This window comes from Nymphaea colorata, chromosome 2 (assembly GCF_008831285.2).
Source record: "Nymphaea colorata isolate Beijing-Zhang1983 chromosome 2, ASM883128v2, whole genome shotgun sequence".
Classification (NCBI taxonomy): domain Eukaryota; kingdom Viridiplantae; phylum Streptophyta; class Magnoliopsida; order Nymphaeales; family Nymphaeaceae; genus Nymphaea; species Nymphaea colorata.
The window spans coordinates 6916034-6932868 of record NC_045139.1 but is presented as its reverse complement, the minus strand read 5'-3'; the positions used below and the strand labels follow the sequence as shown (position 1 = coordinate 6932868).

At 39.2% G+C, this 16835-nt stretch overlaps 2 protein-coding genes across 3 annotated transcripts; both read right to left on the bottom strand.

Moving 5' to 3' along the window:
* Positions 1-112: 112 nt before the first annotated feature.
* Positions 113-8576, bottom strand: LOC116247017 (LRR receptor-like serine/threonine-protein kinase FLS2). Its single transcript, XM_031618960.1, has 4 exons — positions 8541-8576; positions 7175-7763; positions 5815-7040; positions 113-280 (listed from the first exon to the last, which is right to left on the bottom strand). The coding sequence occupies exons 1-4, from the start codon at positions 8574-8576 to the stop codon at positions 113-115; spliced, it is 2019 nt and encodes a 672-aa protein (XP_031474820.1).
* A 1629-nt stretch (positions 8577-10205) lies between these two features.
* On the bottom strand, positions 10206-14838 carry LOC116248463 (probable LRR receptor-like serine/threonine-protein kinase At3g47570). 2 transcript variants are annotated; one of them, XM_050076211.1, is made up of 3 exons: positions 14169-14349; positions 11702-14073; positions 10206-10843 (listed from the first exon to the last, which is right to left on the bottom strand). In XM_050076211.1, the coding sequence occupies exons 1-3, from the start codon at positions 14219-14221 to the stop codon at positions 10455-10457; spliced, it is 2814 nt and encodes a 937-aa protein (XP_049932168.1). In that variant the 5' UTR covers positions 14222-14349; the 3' UTR covers positions 10206-10454. The 2 variants fall into 2 exon arrangements, with proteins under 2 accessions (XP_049932168.1, XP_031477120.1); XM_031621260.2 differs by having other exon boundaries at positions 11702-14838.
* Positions 14839-16835: the final 1997 nt, after the last annotated feature.

Below are 16835 nucleotides of genomic sequence, written 5' to 3'. Positions count from 1 at the left end.
ATGCTTATGAGCTGCTGCCTTTCCACGAAATGATTTAATGAGCAGGGCACAACTTTCAAGCGTGCTTCCGACAATAACTCTAGTTAGATTAGATCTTTTGTGTAGCTTGTTCTTATTGGAACACCTTGGCACCCCCAAACCTTGAAGCCCCACAAAGGCCATGGTTTCCGACAAACGAATTGGCAGTAAGGTTTGCAAAGATCCCATCACTTGGAATTTCTCCTTCCAATTGATTGAAAGATAAGTTCAAGCTCTTGATACTTCTCAATTGCCCCAGTGCCTTTGGAATTTCATGGAATTTCACCAGATAAAAGGTTATAAGAAAGGTCAAGTGATTCCAGACACACCATTGCTTCTAGATTTCCAGGAATATGACCAGAAAATGAGTTTTTAGAGAGATTTAGATATTGAAGCATTTGAAGCTCCATCAAGGATGCAGGCAAATCTCCAGACAACTTATTTGAGAGAAGTCCATATTGGACACTGCAGTTAGATTTCCAATCTCTAATGGAGGGACCCAGTTAAAGAGTTGTCGTGCAAATAGACCGATCCTAAATTTTTCAGCTGCCAAAAGGTCGGAGGAACCATTGAGGACAAATGGTTTGAATGAAGCAGGGACGGAGTGAGGGGGGGCCTGCCTGGGCCATGGCCCGGGTGAGAGCATGAAAAAAAAATTATATTGAAAAAATCAAATTTTTTTAGTTTGGCCCGACCTGTCGCTCCTCTTGGCCCGACCTGTGGCTCCTCTTGCCCCGACCCGCAGACCGTTTGGCCACTCTGCAGACTGGTTTCCTCATGAGCCAGATCCCTTTGTTGGATGGCACAGAGTGGCAGCTACTCATAGTATGGTAGTCCCATATATACGAAAAAGTTTTGAAAAAAGAGATTCAAATCTGAATCTCTTTTTAATTGATTGTGAATCGAAATAATTGTTAAAGGTATTAAGGTAAAGTGATGTTGACCCCATCAAAAAGAAATATGAGAAACAAATAAGTGACAAGTATACAGGTAAACAATAGTATAAAAGAACTAATATTTAACCACATCAGCTAACATCCAGTAACTAGCTACATAATACAAAAATGTCATGTTTAACATAGTATATTAGACAAGAATTAACACAATGTAATTCAATTAGGCAAAAATTCAACATACATGAATAATGAATTAGATGTCTAATAATTGGCATGTTGGCCCCGCCAGCAAATCTTAAAGATAGCTCAGAGCAGTATCTTAATAAGCAAGCCATTTTGCACTTGCTTTGGTTTTCCAAAAGTTTTCTGTTTTCTTTCAACATTTTCTCCAACTCTGTTGTAAGGGTGAACTTCTACTAAAATTCTACAACACATATTGGACTCTATTGACCCTCTGCTTATTGCCTTGAATTATGGCTAGAATGTTACTGTTATGAATTATTTCTTTCCACCTAGCTGCTTGTGAACAAATGTCAACTATTCTCTATAGAGTTTCCTTAATTTAGACCATTATCATGCTTTACATTTTCTTTTAATCTTTTATAAAAGTTGTAGGTGTGTGTGGTTGGTGGAGAGACAACAGGAGGTTACTAGTGTGCATACAGACAACTAACAAGTTATTTTGCTAATTGCAGATGAAACCAAGATCCCTTCCCACTGCCATGAAAGAAGAGAAAAGAGTTTATTCAGTTGATGTGGATGAGCACAATCGGCCTCGGCAAAGTAGCGTAAGCTGCCCAGATGGGACTATACCCATCTTGAGAGACACAGGACACAGCAATGTCCGAAAGGTCCCTCCTCCCACCAGGGGCGGAGGGAGGGGGGGCGCCCGAGCCATGGCCCGGGTGAGCCCAGGAAATTTTTTTTTTTTTTTACATTGAAAAAATCAAAATTTTTTAGTTTGGCCCGACCGGTCGTTCCTTGTTGCTCCTCTTGGCCCGACCCTGGCCCGGCCCACAAATCGTCTTGGCCCGACCCTAGAAAAAATCCTGGCTCCGCCACTGCCTCCCACCATGACACATCGCCAAGCATTTGGAAACTTTGGCCGCAAGGTAATGTATTTAATGCTTTGATATATGGAACGTTATACATCCTCTTGAGTTCGAGTTTGTGTGCATAGGGTGTGCACACACAAGTATACACCAAAGGAAAAATGAAGGGAGGTTGGGGTATTTTCAAAATTTCTGATAAAAAATGTCGATTTTAGACTTTATACTTGTATACAAGTATACTCAAACATGCTCTTGTTTGCAATTACAGGATTGGTTTGATTCAAACTCTATATATATTTATTGACGTTAAGATAGAAAAGTGTATATTCCATGGATGCATGAAAATCAGATATGCGATTACTAAGGGTTGTTGGGGAGGAGCAATGTGGAAGGGAACTTAAACTTAGGAACTGCATTCTTGTTATGCAAGTTCTTCGCTTACATAATTCCTACGTCTTTTATCGTTCTTCTATGTGTTGGGACAACTTACTCGTACTTTAGGTGAATGAATTGTGTCTTTGGCTTTGTTTTTTTGTTAGGATTCTTGTATTTATTTGTTACGAGATAACAAAAGCACCCCTTTTTAAAAAGGTCTTCAAAATGTATGAGAAAAACTTGAATATAAAAAAACATATATTTTGTATCTTGTACACTTAGATGCCCTTGCAGATAATAAAAGTACCCCTTTTTAAAAAGGTTTTCAAAATGTACGGAAAACTTCGAATACCTTGTATAAAAAAGACTTTTATTTCATAACAGATACACGTAGATGCCCCTAGTATATAACAAAGGAACCTCTTTTTAAAAAGGGTTTTCAAAATGTGTGGAAAACTTCGAACACATTGTTGAAAAAATACAGTTATTTCCTAGCATGTACACGTGAATGCCATTACCAAATAACAAATCAAAATGTGTGGCAAACTTCAAATGCCTTGTAGAAAAAAGACATCTATTTCATAGCATGTACACGTAGATGCCCTTACCAGATAACAAATGTTGCCCAACTTGGATTTTACAGGTGTTGCCTTTCTCAAGGGCATAATCTGGATGTTAAACACAATTCATAAATTTAACAATGCAGTTGGACACAAAATATTTGAAAATTAAATAGCTAGTAATTATTGAGGAGAGAGTTAATAAACTTAGGAGTCTGGATTATTACTATTATAGAAGTAAAAATCCAATGTCTCTCTCTCTCTCTCTCCTGCTCTCTCTCATACTCCAAACCAATTGTTTCAAATGATCAAAGTTATGCCACTTGAAATGCATCACAATACATAATTTCAACATGTTGATGTGTTCATGACTAATAGTTTACTACATATCCTTGACTCATAAAAGTTAATTTCATAACAACCTTAATTTTTAATACACACGCAAACATAAAAGATGATTGACGGATGTGGTTCTCATTAAGTTATTCTCAACATGTGTAGAAATCAAAGCAAACTATGCGTGCTGGACGTGATTTGCTTTTGGTCCATAATGGCCCTTGATATATGTCAATATCTTTTTTCTTTAATGAATTTTTAACAAGGAGAAAAATATAGAGGGGCTTGGGTAATGACCAGAATGTAATATGAGAAGTTCTATGTTGTCATGTTCTTTGCTTGGATAGCTAAAAATTGAAAATCCATTACTATAAAACAACTGGAGGTGCAATTTAAATGTTTGTCACTAAAATCCAAACATGAACTAATTCGTATGAGACTTTGAATCAGTCTCTCAACCCAAACCGTGAGAAACTCCAAACGCCAAATTGCAAGGAAAACAAAATGCAAGGCATAGAATTTTTTCTTTCCTCTCTCTTCCGAAAATGGAGAGGCGTTTCTTTTCTATCTTCCCTGCTTTACAGGTGCCCCTTCCTGCGAGGCTTATAGCTGGGTGTATAACCACCCATCACTCACGTCTCCAAGGACTCCCACAAAATCGGGGTCTCATGGGCTACATTTTCTCTAACCACTTGCTCTCCCCACAACTAAGTTGCTGCCATGTTCTCCAACGTTTTGACTTGTTGGGCAGGTCATGCGCATATGGATTGACAGGTGTCAAATGGTTGTCACATGCAAGACCAGGTCTTGTTCCTGGATCATGCACGACCATTTAGATCATGCTAAAACCCAAACTAGTACTCTTGTTTTAGATCTTGAGTTTAATTTCTTTAAAAATTTAGGTCCGTGGATGATAAAAATTAACTTAAAAATACCAATATAAAAATATGTATTTTTTATGGGTCTGTGTGCTCTTTAAAATTTATGAGAAACGTCCTAACATGTATACATACATGTCCTTACCATATAACAAATGAACATCTTTTTAAAAATGGTCTTCAAAATGTGTAAAAAACTTCGAACACATAGTGGAAAAAAAACATTTATTTTTTAGCATGTCCACATAGATACCCTTAAAAGTTAACAAAAGCACCTTTTTTTAAAAGGTCTTTAAAATGTATGGAAAACTTTGAAAGGTCTTAGCATGTACACGTAAATGCTTTTACTAGATAACAAAAGCATCTCTTTTTAAAATAGTCTTCAAAATGTATGGGAAATTTCGAATACCTTGTAAAAAAAAGACATTTATTTATTAGCATGTACACGTAGATGCCCTTAATAGATAACAAAGGGACCCTTTTTTAAAAAGAGTTTTTTAAAATGTGTGGGAAACTTCAAACAACTTATATAAAAAAGACATCTATTACCTAGCATGTACACTAACCCTTTTTTAAACGTGGTCTTCAAAATGTGTGGGAAACTTCGAACACCTTGTAAAAAAAGACATCTATTTCCTAACATGTATACGTACATGCCCTTACCAGATGACAAATGAAGCCTTTTTTAAAAAGGGTCTTCAAAATGTGGGAAACTTCGAACACCTTGTATAAAAAAGACATCTATTTTCTAGCATGTATACGTAGAATGAAGTGAGTACATCTATAGTAGGTCTAAGGGCAACAACGGCGCGATAGCACATCAAGTGTCTCCTTGATGCTACTGGATTGCTTGGAACCTACAGACACCGGATTTCACCACGGCATAAAGTGAAGTTTTAAAATCCTCGGTATGTATGAAGCCAAAACTTCATGTTAGGGGAAAAAGTTTTTCTTGGAAAAAGAAAGGTTTTTGGGTCTGAGATGCTAAGGGTCATTGGTACTCTTAATGAACGACATTTGGAATGAGATCTGTTAGAGCTAATATTGATCAAGTTATGTTGGTCAAGCTAATGTTTCGGAGAAGGCCCGGACGCAACTTTAAACCAATACTCCCTTTGAGTGGGATCCGTTAGAGACACAAAGACAGGTAGTATTCGCTTGTTGCAGGTCACATCAAGATTGGGATTGATAAACGCATCCACCATTACCTCGAATTCCACCGTCTAAGGCTTTATCTTTTTTTCCTCTTTGCTTTGCGCCACTTCCTGAGGTGTGCTTAACACTCTAGGTCTGTTGACATGCCCAAATGCAGAAGACACGAATCAATTCCTTAAAAACGTCACTGGCTTCATAATTTGTTGCGAAGTGTAAATGGTTATTATGCTTCATCATAGACAGAAACATACGACTCTAGTCTTGTAATGTATGTTTACTTTTTTTTAAAAAAAAGTGCTTTACTCGCCCTGCGTGATGAGCAGGGGGGAGGCGCCTGGACCATGGCCAGGGTGAGCGCAGGAAAAAAAATTATATTAAAAAAATCAATTTTTTTTAGTTTAGCCCGACCCATCGCTCTTCTTGGCCCGCCCCTAAAAAAAATCCTGGCTCCACCCCTAGAATGAAGGTCTAATAGTTGCAAATTGCGAAGATTGGATATTGAGCTTGATATTTGTTCGGACAGTATATTTTCACTCATGTCAACCTGCACAAGCCTAACAATTTGGTAAAATTGAGGTGGAATGAGACCCTCTACCCTATTACCAAAAAGATATAGTCCCTGCAGGTTATGCAACCTTCCGATATCTGATGGAATAACCCCACTTGCTAGATCTGTTAGGTTAGTAATTTCTAAAGGAATTGTGCCACCAATTTGGTTTTCCTCCAATGCAAGGATACTGAAATAGGATGATAATTTGCCAACAGACGTGGGAAGAATACCACTCAGCAAGTTATATGACAAATCAATGCCATATAACACTGTGCACTTGGTTAAGGCAGTAATAATAGAAAGTTCGGTGGTATCAGGCATGTTTGTTAATGAATTTCCCCAAAGGCCGAGTTTCTGGAGGTTCGCTAAGAATTGGGCACTAAACTTATTTAAAAATAAGACAACGTTCTCTAGCTTGGTAGCATTAGCAAGTGATGCTGGCAAGGGCCCATCAAAACTGTTGTTGGCCAAGAAGAGTTGCTGGAGATTAGGAAGCATAGAGCCAGCGTCATGTCGAAGGCGACCCATGAGGCGATTGGTTGCAAGATTTAAGACTTGGAGAGCAGACATGTTAAATATGGATGGGGGCACCGTGCCTGTGAGATTGTTAAAATGCAAATACAACCAACCCAAGTTTGATAACATTCCTATTGTGTCTGGTATGCTCCCAGTCCCAGTCAATCTGTTATGACCAACACCAAGAACCTCTAATTTTGAAAAATTTGCCAAAGAAGGTGAAAGTGTGCCAGTGAGCTCATTATCATCAAGAACAATCCTGAGCATAAGGTTAGACATACTGCCCAGCCATGAAATGTTCCCCGAAAATCGGTTGCTGCTTAAACGGAGATCCTGTAGACGTCTGCAATTGACCAAGCTCTTTGGGATCTGCCCACTGAAACCATTGGTGAGCTCATTATCATCAAGAACAATCCTGAGCATAAGGTTAGACATACTGCCCAGCCATGAAATGTTCCCCGAAAATCGGTTGCTGCTTAAACGGAGGTCATGTAGGCGCCTGCAATTGACCAAGCTCTTTGGGATCTGCCCACTGAAACCATTGGTGAGCTCATTATCATCAAGAACAATCCTGAGCATAAGGTTAGACATACTGCCCAGCCATGAAATGTTCCCCGAAAATCGGTTGCTGCTTAAACGGAGGTCATGTAGGCGCCTGCAATTGACCAAGCTCTTTGGGATCTGCCCACTGAAACCATTGGTGCCTAGATAAAGCTCAGCTCCTCAAGATTGGGAAGTGTAATGCCAATATCTTCTGGAAGGTGTCCCGTGAGGCTATTGTGATCTAGTGCCAACGCTTGGAGAGTAGAGATGTTGAACATGGATTGGGGAACCATACCTGCGAGATTGTTGGTTTCCAAATTGAGTGTATGCAAGCCAGAGAAGTTCCAGAGTCCATCCGGTGTGTTCCCAACTAGGCCATTCCTCGAAAGATCCAAGGTCTCAAGCTTTGAAAGGTTTGCCAAGGAAGGTGGAATTGTGCTGCCAGTGAAGTTATTACCACCAAGATCTAAGACTGTGAGGTTCAGAATATTGCCCAAGCTATGTGGTATCTGCCCACTGAAGCCATTCAGACCAGGGCCAAGTATTTGCAGATTAGGAAGCATAAGGCCGACGTTCTGTGGCAAATGGCCTGTCAGGTTATTGCTTTCTAGGATCAACGTTCGGAGGGTAGAGATATTGAATACATTTGGAGGTACTGCTCCTGTAAGATTGTTGAATCCCAAATGCAGCAGGTTTAAGTTGGTAAGGTTCCCCAATGTTTCAAGGATGCTCCCACTTAGCCTGTTCTCTCCGAGGTCTAGCAGCTTCAGCTTCGAAAGGTTGGACAAAGTAACTGGAATGGTGCCTGTAAGATGATTGGCACGAAGGAAGAGATGCTCAAGTTCCGGCAAGCTCCCCAAGCACGCGGGTATGTCGCCCTCCAACTGATTACGCAACAAATATACACCTCAAGTGCATAGCAGCATAGGAGACATTTTGGTCATTTTTTTAAAAGGAATATCTTTTTTAGTTGGTTTATTTTTTTTGGATTTTTATTTTTCTCTAAAACAAACAAAGATGTCGTAGCTCCACCTCAACTAATTGAGAAAAAAAAAAATATATTAAAAATTTTAAAAATTTTTAGTTGTGTAATATAGTTTTTAGATTCGGGTTTAGTTTGGTTCTACCCGAATAAGTTCGTTAGACCGTTTGACCTGCCTTTAAAAAAAATCTTGGCTCTTCCCTTGGATGAGAAAACAAAAAAGGAAGAGTGTAAGTGGGGTGAGAGGTTGGTAGAAAGGCACGCAAATAAGGCCAAGTACAAAAAAAAAAAAGAAACGAACAAGTGATTAATACGAAAATCTGCACCAGTAAAATAAAGGCTGCACAGGTTAACCTTCGTTAATCTAAATTAAGACTCCTTAATATCATTAAGATAGCACCCTCCATGAAAAATGGAACCGAGGACATGGTTGGTTGTTACACGCCACCCAGCCCAACCAGTTGGGCTAACTATTTGACTGACAATTGTATCTACTTCTAAACTTTGGACTTAGTTTGAATTTAGTTTTAACTAAATATCATATATCAAACACCCATTTATTTTAAACGTTGTAAAAAGTTGGATACAGATTTGGATGTGAAGACAAAAATTAGATTTGACAACATCCGAGAACTGATGTGCTCTAAGAATTGATTCAGACAACCGCATCGTTTTTTACCACTTTTATCACCACTTGCTTAGCTCCACCTCTCATAGATCTAACTCTAGAGTTGGTTGGACGCGGATCCAACTTCCAATAAATAATATCAATTTAAATTGGTCATTTCTCCATTCTTAATACCTTCTTACTAATATTTTTTCATGCTGTCATAATGTCTATACTTGGGCATCGAGCCAGCCCGACTTGATAGGAGTCGAGCCCGGGTTAATTTGACGGCCGAAACCCAAGCCCAAGCCTGAATCCGCGCTAGATCAAGCCGAATACTGGGTATCCGTCAGGTATCTGAGCCCATAGGCTTAATCATGTCTCTCCATAATAGAAATTGTTTTACCCTTAAATTGTTCATGTCATGCACTGTTTTTTTTTAAAGGAATTTAATATCAATGTTCCTTGACATACGCTTTCATAAAAAGCCGAAATTAATCTAATGATAAAAATACCTTAATTAATAGCAAAAAAAATTTTTATAATGACAAAAAAAAAGAAACTGAAAAAAAATAAAAAAAATATTAAAATGTCTTGTAATTTGTTTTGGCTTATAAGGCCATGGGTTCCATTAACCTAACGGCGCACGCAACTTAGTCTCCTTTCCTCGATTGACCGGCGAAGACCGAAGCTTCCAAGATCTAAGATGACTAAGGACAGTAGTTGGGCCACAACATAGAGAAGATTTGTCCGTGTTTGCAAAAGGTCAGACACTTTTCTCTTGCCGTCCGGCTCACGTCGAGAGCAGATCCATCCACAGTTTCCACACCAGGAAGCCAACTTTACTTTCCTTATCAGTTTTATTGTTGCCGTAGCAATATTTTACATTTTGTTTGAACACAAATAATTCATAACCGAAATCCAAGAAAAAAAAAAGAAAAAAAAAAAGGAGGACGCCAATGAAAAGATACTCAAGCAAAACATCAAATTTTTAGTAGGGCTGCACGTGAGCTGAGTTGGACTCTAGTTGAGTCAGCTCAAGTTTGACTCAACTCAAAAAAAAAAAAAACTCGAGTTCGAGTTTAACTCATTTATGTTAAGCATGTTTTGTTCCTTTTAACATTCATTATGTAGTCGAGCTGAGTCAAGTTTAAACGAATTGAGTTCTTATAACTCAACTGGACTCATTCAACATTTGAACTCGAGAAATGAGTCAAATTCAAGTCCCGTTTCCTAGATTTTGGGTTTGGTTATATTTGAGCCCATCGAGTTCCATCAATTTGTGTGCGAACACGGCATGAGTTGAGCAGGACTATAAATGGATCGGATTCAGTAGCTTTTCAGTCGATATGAGTCCGAGTCCAGTGTGTTCACTCCTTCTCCATTCAAAAAGTGGAAAAAAAAAGGAAAAAACGCATCGAATCTGTTTAAAATTAAAAGGCGAATTTTATCAAATCTGAAAAATACAAAAAAATTTGCCAGAAAGCCGTGGGTCACTTTCAAATTAGATATTGATAGAGACTTGTTCATAAGGTCCGGCTGACCTGCTGCGTGGACACGGCAAGACTGACCGTGGTCAGTCAACAAAGACATATATATATATAACAACGGCACCAACTTTTGAGCGATTAAATATCGACCGTCCAAGAAAAACATTTAAACAACCTTTTTTTCTTCTCAGAAACGAAATAATTTATTAGGAAATCACATAAATAATCAAAGCCATGAAAAGCGTATTGAGGCAAATACAAGAAACTGAGCTGAACCACAAGTACAGGGAAAGGCAAAGCCAGACAGAATATTGGGGCAGCATCAGCTCAACACCAAGCATATAGAATACCTAGAATAATACTGAGGCAGCTTCAGCTCAACACCAAGCGCAAAGAGTGCATGGCAGGAACAGAGCAGACTGGAAAGAGGACAAACAGAGGAATTCGCATCACTGAAAACACCACCAAGATACTCTCAAAATAATATGCTTCTTCATCAGTTAGCCATTTCTAAGACGCATAGAGCCGCTCGAATCTTCTTCAGTTGAGCTACAACTTCTCTCATGTCAATTCTTTCTGTTGGAGACTCCCTCGAACATGACAACCCAACTTGCATGATGGACACGAGAAGCTCATCTCTAGTCGTCGACCCTGCAGGCTCCTGCTGCCCATTGTTGCTGCTGCTGCTACCGATTTGATTCAGAAGGCATCCATCAACAACCTCTAGAATTGCATGAGGAAGTGCTTCAGCTACCCACTGCCTTAAGCTAGCATCCCCAGTAAACATTACATCTGTAGGCTTCCTTCTTGTGAAAATCTCCAGAAGAAGAACCCCAAAGCTATAGACATCAACTTTAGTTGTTACTCTTCCAGCCAGCCCGAACTCTGATTGGTCAAACATGTAGCCCAAAATGGCATTAAAATTAGTTGGTGAGTATCGTGAATAGATTAGTCTCTGTCAAGAGAAGCCGTTCATAGACGATGAAAAGCAGGATGAAAATTTTGGTTACTTTTCCAATAAAACGTTGAAGACTCTGCAAAAGGTTTTCCCTGAGGAAATTATTGCCTACAAATTTCACTTTATTAGAGAACCCTTAGTGCATGATCATTTACTCATGAGACAGATAAAAGCTTGTAGCTTGTGGTGAAAGAAAAACTCACACTCTGGAGAGAATGAACATTGACCTTAATGTCTTAGATCCTGCCATTTGAAACTATGCGTGCCACTAAATCTGCAAACTCATTCTACAAAATTTATTGTAGTGACGGACTTTACATGCACGAAACCTAAGAATCAACATACAGGAAGTAATTTCTGATACAATCATAATTGAATTTCATAAAGTCTCATCTGTACAACAGTGTACCTAATCGTACTAAGCTTTTCCACGAGCTTAACATAATTGTACAACTAGATTTATTCAACACATCTAAGAAAATGTATGTATGTATGTTTGTAGTTCGTTGCTCATGACAAAGCACATACCAACAGAACCTTAGAACTTGCTATTTCGAACCTGCATTCAAATGTGAATCTGGAGTAAATCCAAGTCCAAATTTGACATTTGATTTTATCATCGAACTCCAAATCTGGTTAAGCTGAACTCTAGAGCGCCAGATTTGGCAAATCAAGTTCAGTAATGCCATTTTTCTGAAACAAATCAAACCAAATCTACATCCCCACTAGTTGCACAATACAAAATAACAAACAAGGCAAGTTTAGGAGTGGATAAAGCTTGGTACCTGGAGCAATATATCCTGTCGTTCCCAGAGTTTCAGTAAGAGTGGATGACTTGCATCCAAGCAGCATTTTTGCAATACCAAGATCGGCAACATATGCTGTCATATCATCATCTAAAAGCACGTTGCTTGGCTTCAAGTCACAATGTATTACAGGCTCATAAAGATCATGGTGAAGGTATTCCATAGCACACGCTACATTAATCATGATGTCCAATCTTTGGAGAAGGTTCAAGCTCTCTGAGCTCGCATATAAGCAATTTTCTAAACTCCCTCGTGGCATGTATTGAAGAACCAAAGCTTTGAACTCTTCATTGGTGCAAGAGGAGATAACTTTCAAAAGGTTTCGATGTCTAACTTTGCTCATCACGTCACATTCTATGTTGAAGCTGTTCAATGCCCCCTCAAAGAACAAGTTCAACACTTTCACTGCAACAGCTGTCCCATCAGAAAGGATTCCTTTGTAAACACTGCCAAAACTTCCTTTCCCGATCAAGTTTGAATTGTCAAAGTTGTTTGTTGCTCGCACTAGCACTCTGTACGAGATAAATGGGTGTTTGCTTCTGACCAACGACTCGACTGATTCATGCTTTGGTACAACTACCCTTGCTCGAATGAATTTAATGAGCAATACCACAATGAAGAGGAATTCAAAGCTTCCAAGTGTGCTTGCAATAACAATTGTAGTTAGATTAGATTTCTTGTGTTGCTTGCTCTCTTTGGGACACGTTGGGACCTCAAACCTGGGAGCCCCACAAAGTCCATAATTTCCAGCAAAAGAATCGGCAGTAAGGTTTGCAAAAATCCCATTACTTGGAATTTCTCCTCTCAATTGATTGAAAGAAAGGTTCAAGCTCTTGATACTTCTTAATAGCCCCAGTGTCTCCGGAATTCCACCAGATAAAGAGTTATAAGAAAGGTCAAGTGATTCCAAGTCTACCATTGCATCAAGTTTTTGAGGGATATGACCAGAAAATGAGTTCTTGGAGAGGTTTAGATATTGAAGCATTTGGAGTTTCGACAAAGATGCAGGCAGGTCGCCTGATAACTTGTTCCTTGATAAGTCCATCGCATATGCTACAGCTAAATTTCCAATCTCCAATGGGAGGGACCCAGTTAAAGAGTTCTCCCCCAGTATGACTACTTCCAAATCCTTTAACTCCCAAAAGGTGAGTGGAATTACCGAGGACAGATGGTTTGAGTAGAAGGCCAATCGTCGCAGATTGCTAAGATTTGCTATTGAGCTTGAGATTGACCCAGATAACATATTATCACTCAGATCAAGTTCAACGAGGCCAATGATTTGATAAAGTTGAGGTGGTATGGGCCCTTCTAACATATTCCTGCCAATATAAAGACCCTGTAGGTTCTGCAACTTCCCAATTCCTGATGGGATCATTCCACTTATTCTATTGGAACCTAAATCCAAGCGATTCAGGTAGGTCAGGTTAGTAACCTCTGAAGGAATGGCACCCCCAATCTGGTTTATGGCCATGTCAATAACCTGGAGGTTGCTTGAAAAGTTGCCAAGTGATGCAGGAAGAACACCGTTAAGAAAGTTTTCTGAGATAGCAACTTTTTCCAAAAGTCTACAATTGGTCAAGGCAGTAATAACAGAAAGTTCAGAGGCATTAGGCATGTTGGTTAATATATTGCCTTCAAGAAAGAGAGTTTTGAGGTGCATCAACCTGCCTAACTCTGAAGGTATCCAACCACTCAGCATGTTGTTGGCCAGAACAACAATTTCTAGCTTGGTAGCATTGGCGAGAGATGTTGGTATCTGCCCATGAAGCCCGCATTCGGACATCAAGAGCTTCTCAAGATTAGGAAGTGAGAACCCAAAATTCGGCGGAAGTTGCCCTGTAAGGTTATTGCGAGACAGGCTCAAGGTTTGGAGAGTAGAGATGTTAAATATGGAATTGGGAACCTTGCCTGTGAGGTTGTTGATTGCGAAATTCAACCAACGCAAGTGTAATAAGCTCCCTAATTCGTCTGGTATGTTCCCGTGCAAGTTGTTCCGGGACAGCTCTAGAACCTCGAGTTTCGAAAGATTTGCTAGACAAGGAGGGACTGAGCCGACAAAGTTATTAATACTGAGAGTTATGATCATGAGGTCAGGCATATTGCACAACCATGACGGAATATCCCCGGAAAATTGATTCATTCCCAAAGAAAGTTCTTGGAGGTTTTTGCAAATGGCCAAGCTCTGTGGTATAGACCCACTAAAGGTGTTGTTGTCTAGGGCTATTCTCTCGAGATTGGGAAGCATAAGGCCGACATCTTGCGGTAAATTTCCTGTCAGGTAATTGAATTGCAGGTTCAACTCTCGAAGAGAAGAAATATTAAATAGGCCTGGAGGCACTGTACCTGCAAGTCTGTTCCTACCCAAGTTTAGCTGAATCAAGTTGGTTAAACTCCCCAATTCTTCAACAATGCTTCCATTTAGTTTGTTTCCAGCGAGATTGAGTACCTTGAGCTTTGAAAGGCTGGCCAAAGCAGGTGGAATGGTGCCGGTAAAGTCATTGAAATCAAGGGCGAGGTACTCAAGATCCGGCAAGCTCCCTAAGCACGTGTTGATGTTGCCCTCCAATTGGTTGTCTGATAAATCCATCTGTCGAAGACGACGGCAGTAGCACAAGCTCTGTGGAACGGCCCCACGCAAATGATTCTCAGTCAAGTTTAGGCGTTCTAAGCGAGGAAGCCGACCAACCTCGGCAGGAAGATTGCCATGGAAAGAGTTGGAGCTGAGATCAAGGGCACGGATGAAGGACAGATTGGCGAGGTATGGAGAAAAAGTGCCCACCAGTGACATGCCGGTGAGGTTTAGAGCGACGACCCTCTGTCTGCGGCGACTGCATACAACTCCATTCCAGTTGCAGAAAGAGGTATTGGTATTCCAATCTGCCAACGCGTTGATGGTATCCAGGGTGAAGTATTTGAAGGAAAGCAATGCCTTCTGGTCCGTAACGTTGTTTAGGTGATCAAGAGTAGTAGACGAGCTTGCATGGCAGATGAAGGCTGTCATGGCCAGACAACAAAAGATAAGGGACCATAATCGATCAGGAGACAGAGTACTGGCCATGACTAGACATGCAACGCTAGCCAGTTTTTTTTTTTTTGGTGGAAGGAGAAGCTGTATCAATAAGCATCAATAAGCAGCGAAGATTGTAACCAGTGAATGCAATGAACATTGAACTTATTGAGGATTGTAACCAGTGAATGCAATGAACGTTGAAGACGACACCAAGTCTCCAACAGTCAATTTGGGTGGCGACACGGGCATAATAGACATGAATTGACTAAGACTCGTTATCAAAAAAAAATTAATATTGAAAGAAATTGGTTTCCAAATCGGATTTAAGAAATGATATCTAATTAATTTTGGATTTGAATATATATATATATATATATATATATATATATATATATATATATATATATATATCATGCTTTTCATACTCTAATCTAAATTTAAGTCAAAAGAAAAAAGTGAAGCCATCCTTGACGTTATGGTGCACTTTGAAAGTTTGTCTTCCTTTTCTTTCCTTTTCTTTATTTTAAATAGGATGGTATTTATTATTTCTAAATTTAACATAATTTGGGCTTCAAAGGTGTAATATATTGGGGATTGAATTCGGTTCACATAACAAACAGAGGGATGGGGTATTTTTGTATTTTTTTTAAAAGTCGATGACATTTTAGACTAGAAAATTCAAGTTGAAAACTAGAAAATGACACCCCTTTTACGTTTCATACAAACTCGTAAAATTATCATGTTATGCACGAATTTCTAAATAAGAACGACATTCATGCAAATGGAAGAAAAAATATCAAGGCAAATGATTCCTAACTCTTTCCCGCAAGCTTTTCAAGCCCTCACAAATTAGATAAATAGAATGAAAAAAAGTACAGGTATTCAAAAGACAACATTAAGAGAGAGAAAGGAGAAAATAACATTAACATAAATCCGACAAAAAGTTGAACCTGAAAAAGATATTACATCTAAAAATCAGCTCTTAATTTTTCTAAGAAGTTGAATGTACCATCATTTTTCCATAGGTTACTAAAATGGATGATGTCATGTGTTGAGCAGAAACAGTCTTATTCCTTTAAATAATATCATTTCTGGAGTTCCAAATAACCCACCAAAACATAAACAGCCAAATTCTCCAAATGGTATGTCATTTTTTTTGTTTTTCACTCTAGTTGGATCATGGATCAAGTTTCGAATTACAGATAAGAGAGAAAAAGAGAGAGAACTGATAGAAAGAAAATGCATAACAAAATTTGGGGACAAGAAGTCTCCTAAATACAATAACAAACCGTAAACAATATACAAAGAATGAAATATATAAGCCAGCAACACAATAAAACAAAATAAGAGAGAGAGAGAGAAAGAGAAGAAGGAGATGATAAAACCCATCCACATTAGCCTAACTCAACCCTAACACAACACTCCTGAATATCATCATGATGGTGCCCTCCTGAGGACACTAGTTTACACTTCGCCCAGCCAGTCTGATTCTGCTACCTATGACTCGTCTTAATACTATGTGTCACACCGACGATGTCGTAAGGATCCGTCCACTGGTGGAGAGACACTTGGACACTAAGTTCTTCTTCAACTTATATATAGCAAAGGTGTTAACATAGCAGCCACCTCATACATCCCCATGAAGAGCCATGGCAAGTATATATAAAGATGATCGAGTTGCCCCATGCTATGCTGCATTTAACACCCCTTTGAGCAGTTTAGTCAGAATCTCGGTGGATTCATAAGGGTGTTGGCTAAGTAATTGTCCTAGTTTTCAGCCTCGTTGAAGGTAGAAACAAAAGTTGTTTGGAGAATCTAGGAGCTCGAGCGCAGTGTGGAAGTGTGCCAAGTTGTTCCAGTTCAACACTCCAACCTAGCGTCAATAGCTGGCATATGTTTTAAGAAGGTTGGATTGTAACATCATATCAAAAGTTTAGTCTTGTATATAAGATTATGAATAACCTTACGAGTCTTATAAGACGGGTTGGCTAAGTGATGGATTGTCCTGGTCCTTAAATTTTTTACAATAGAAATTGAAGCTACTAAAAATTGTGTTTCCATCAAGCCAAGAGCTAAGCCCAATGTCAGAGTGGGCTGGATTGT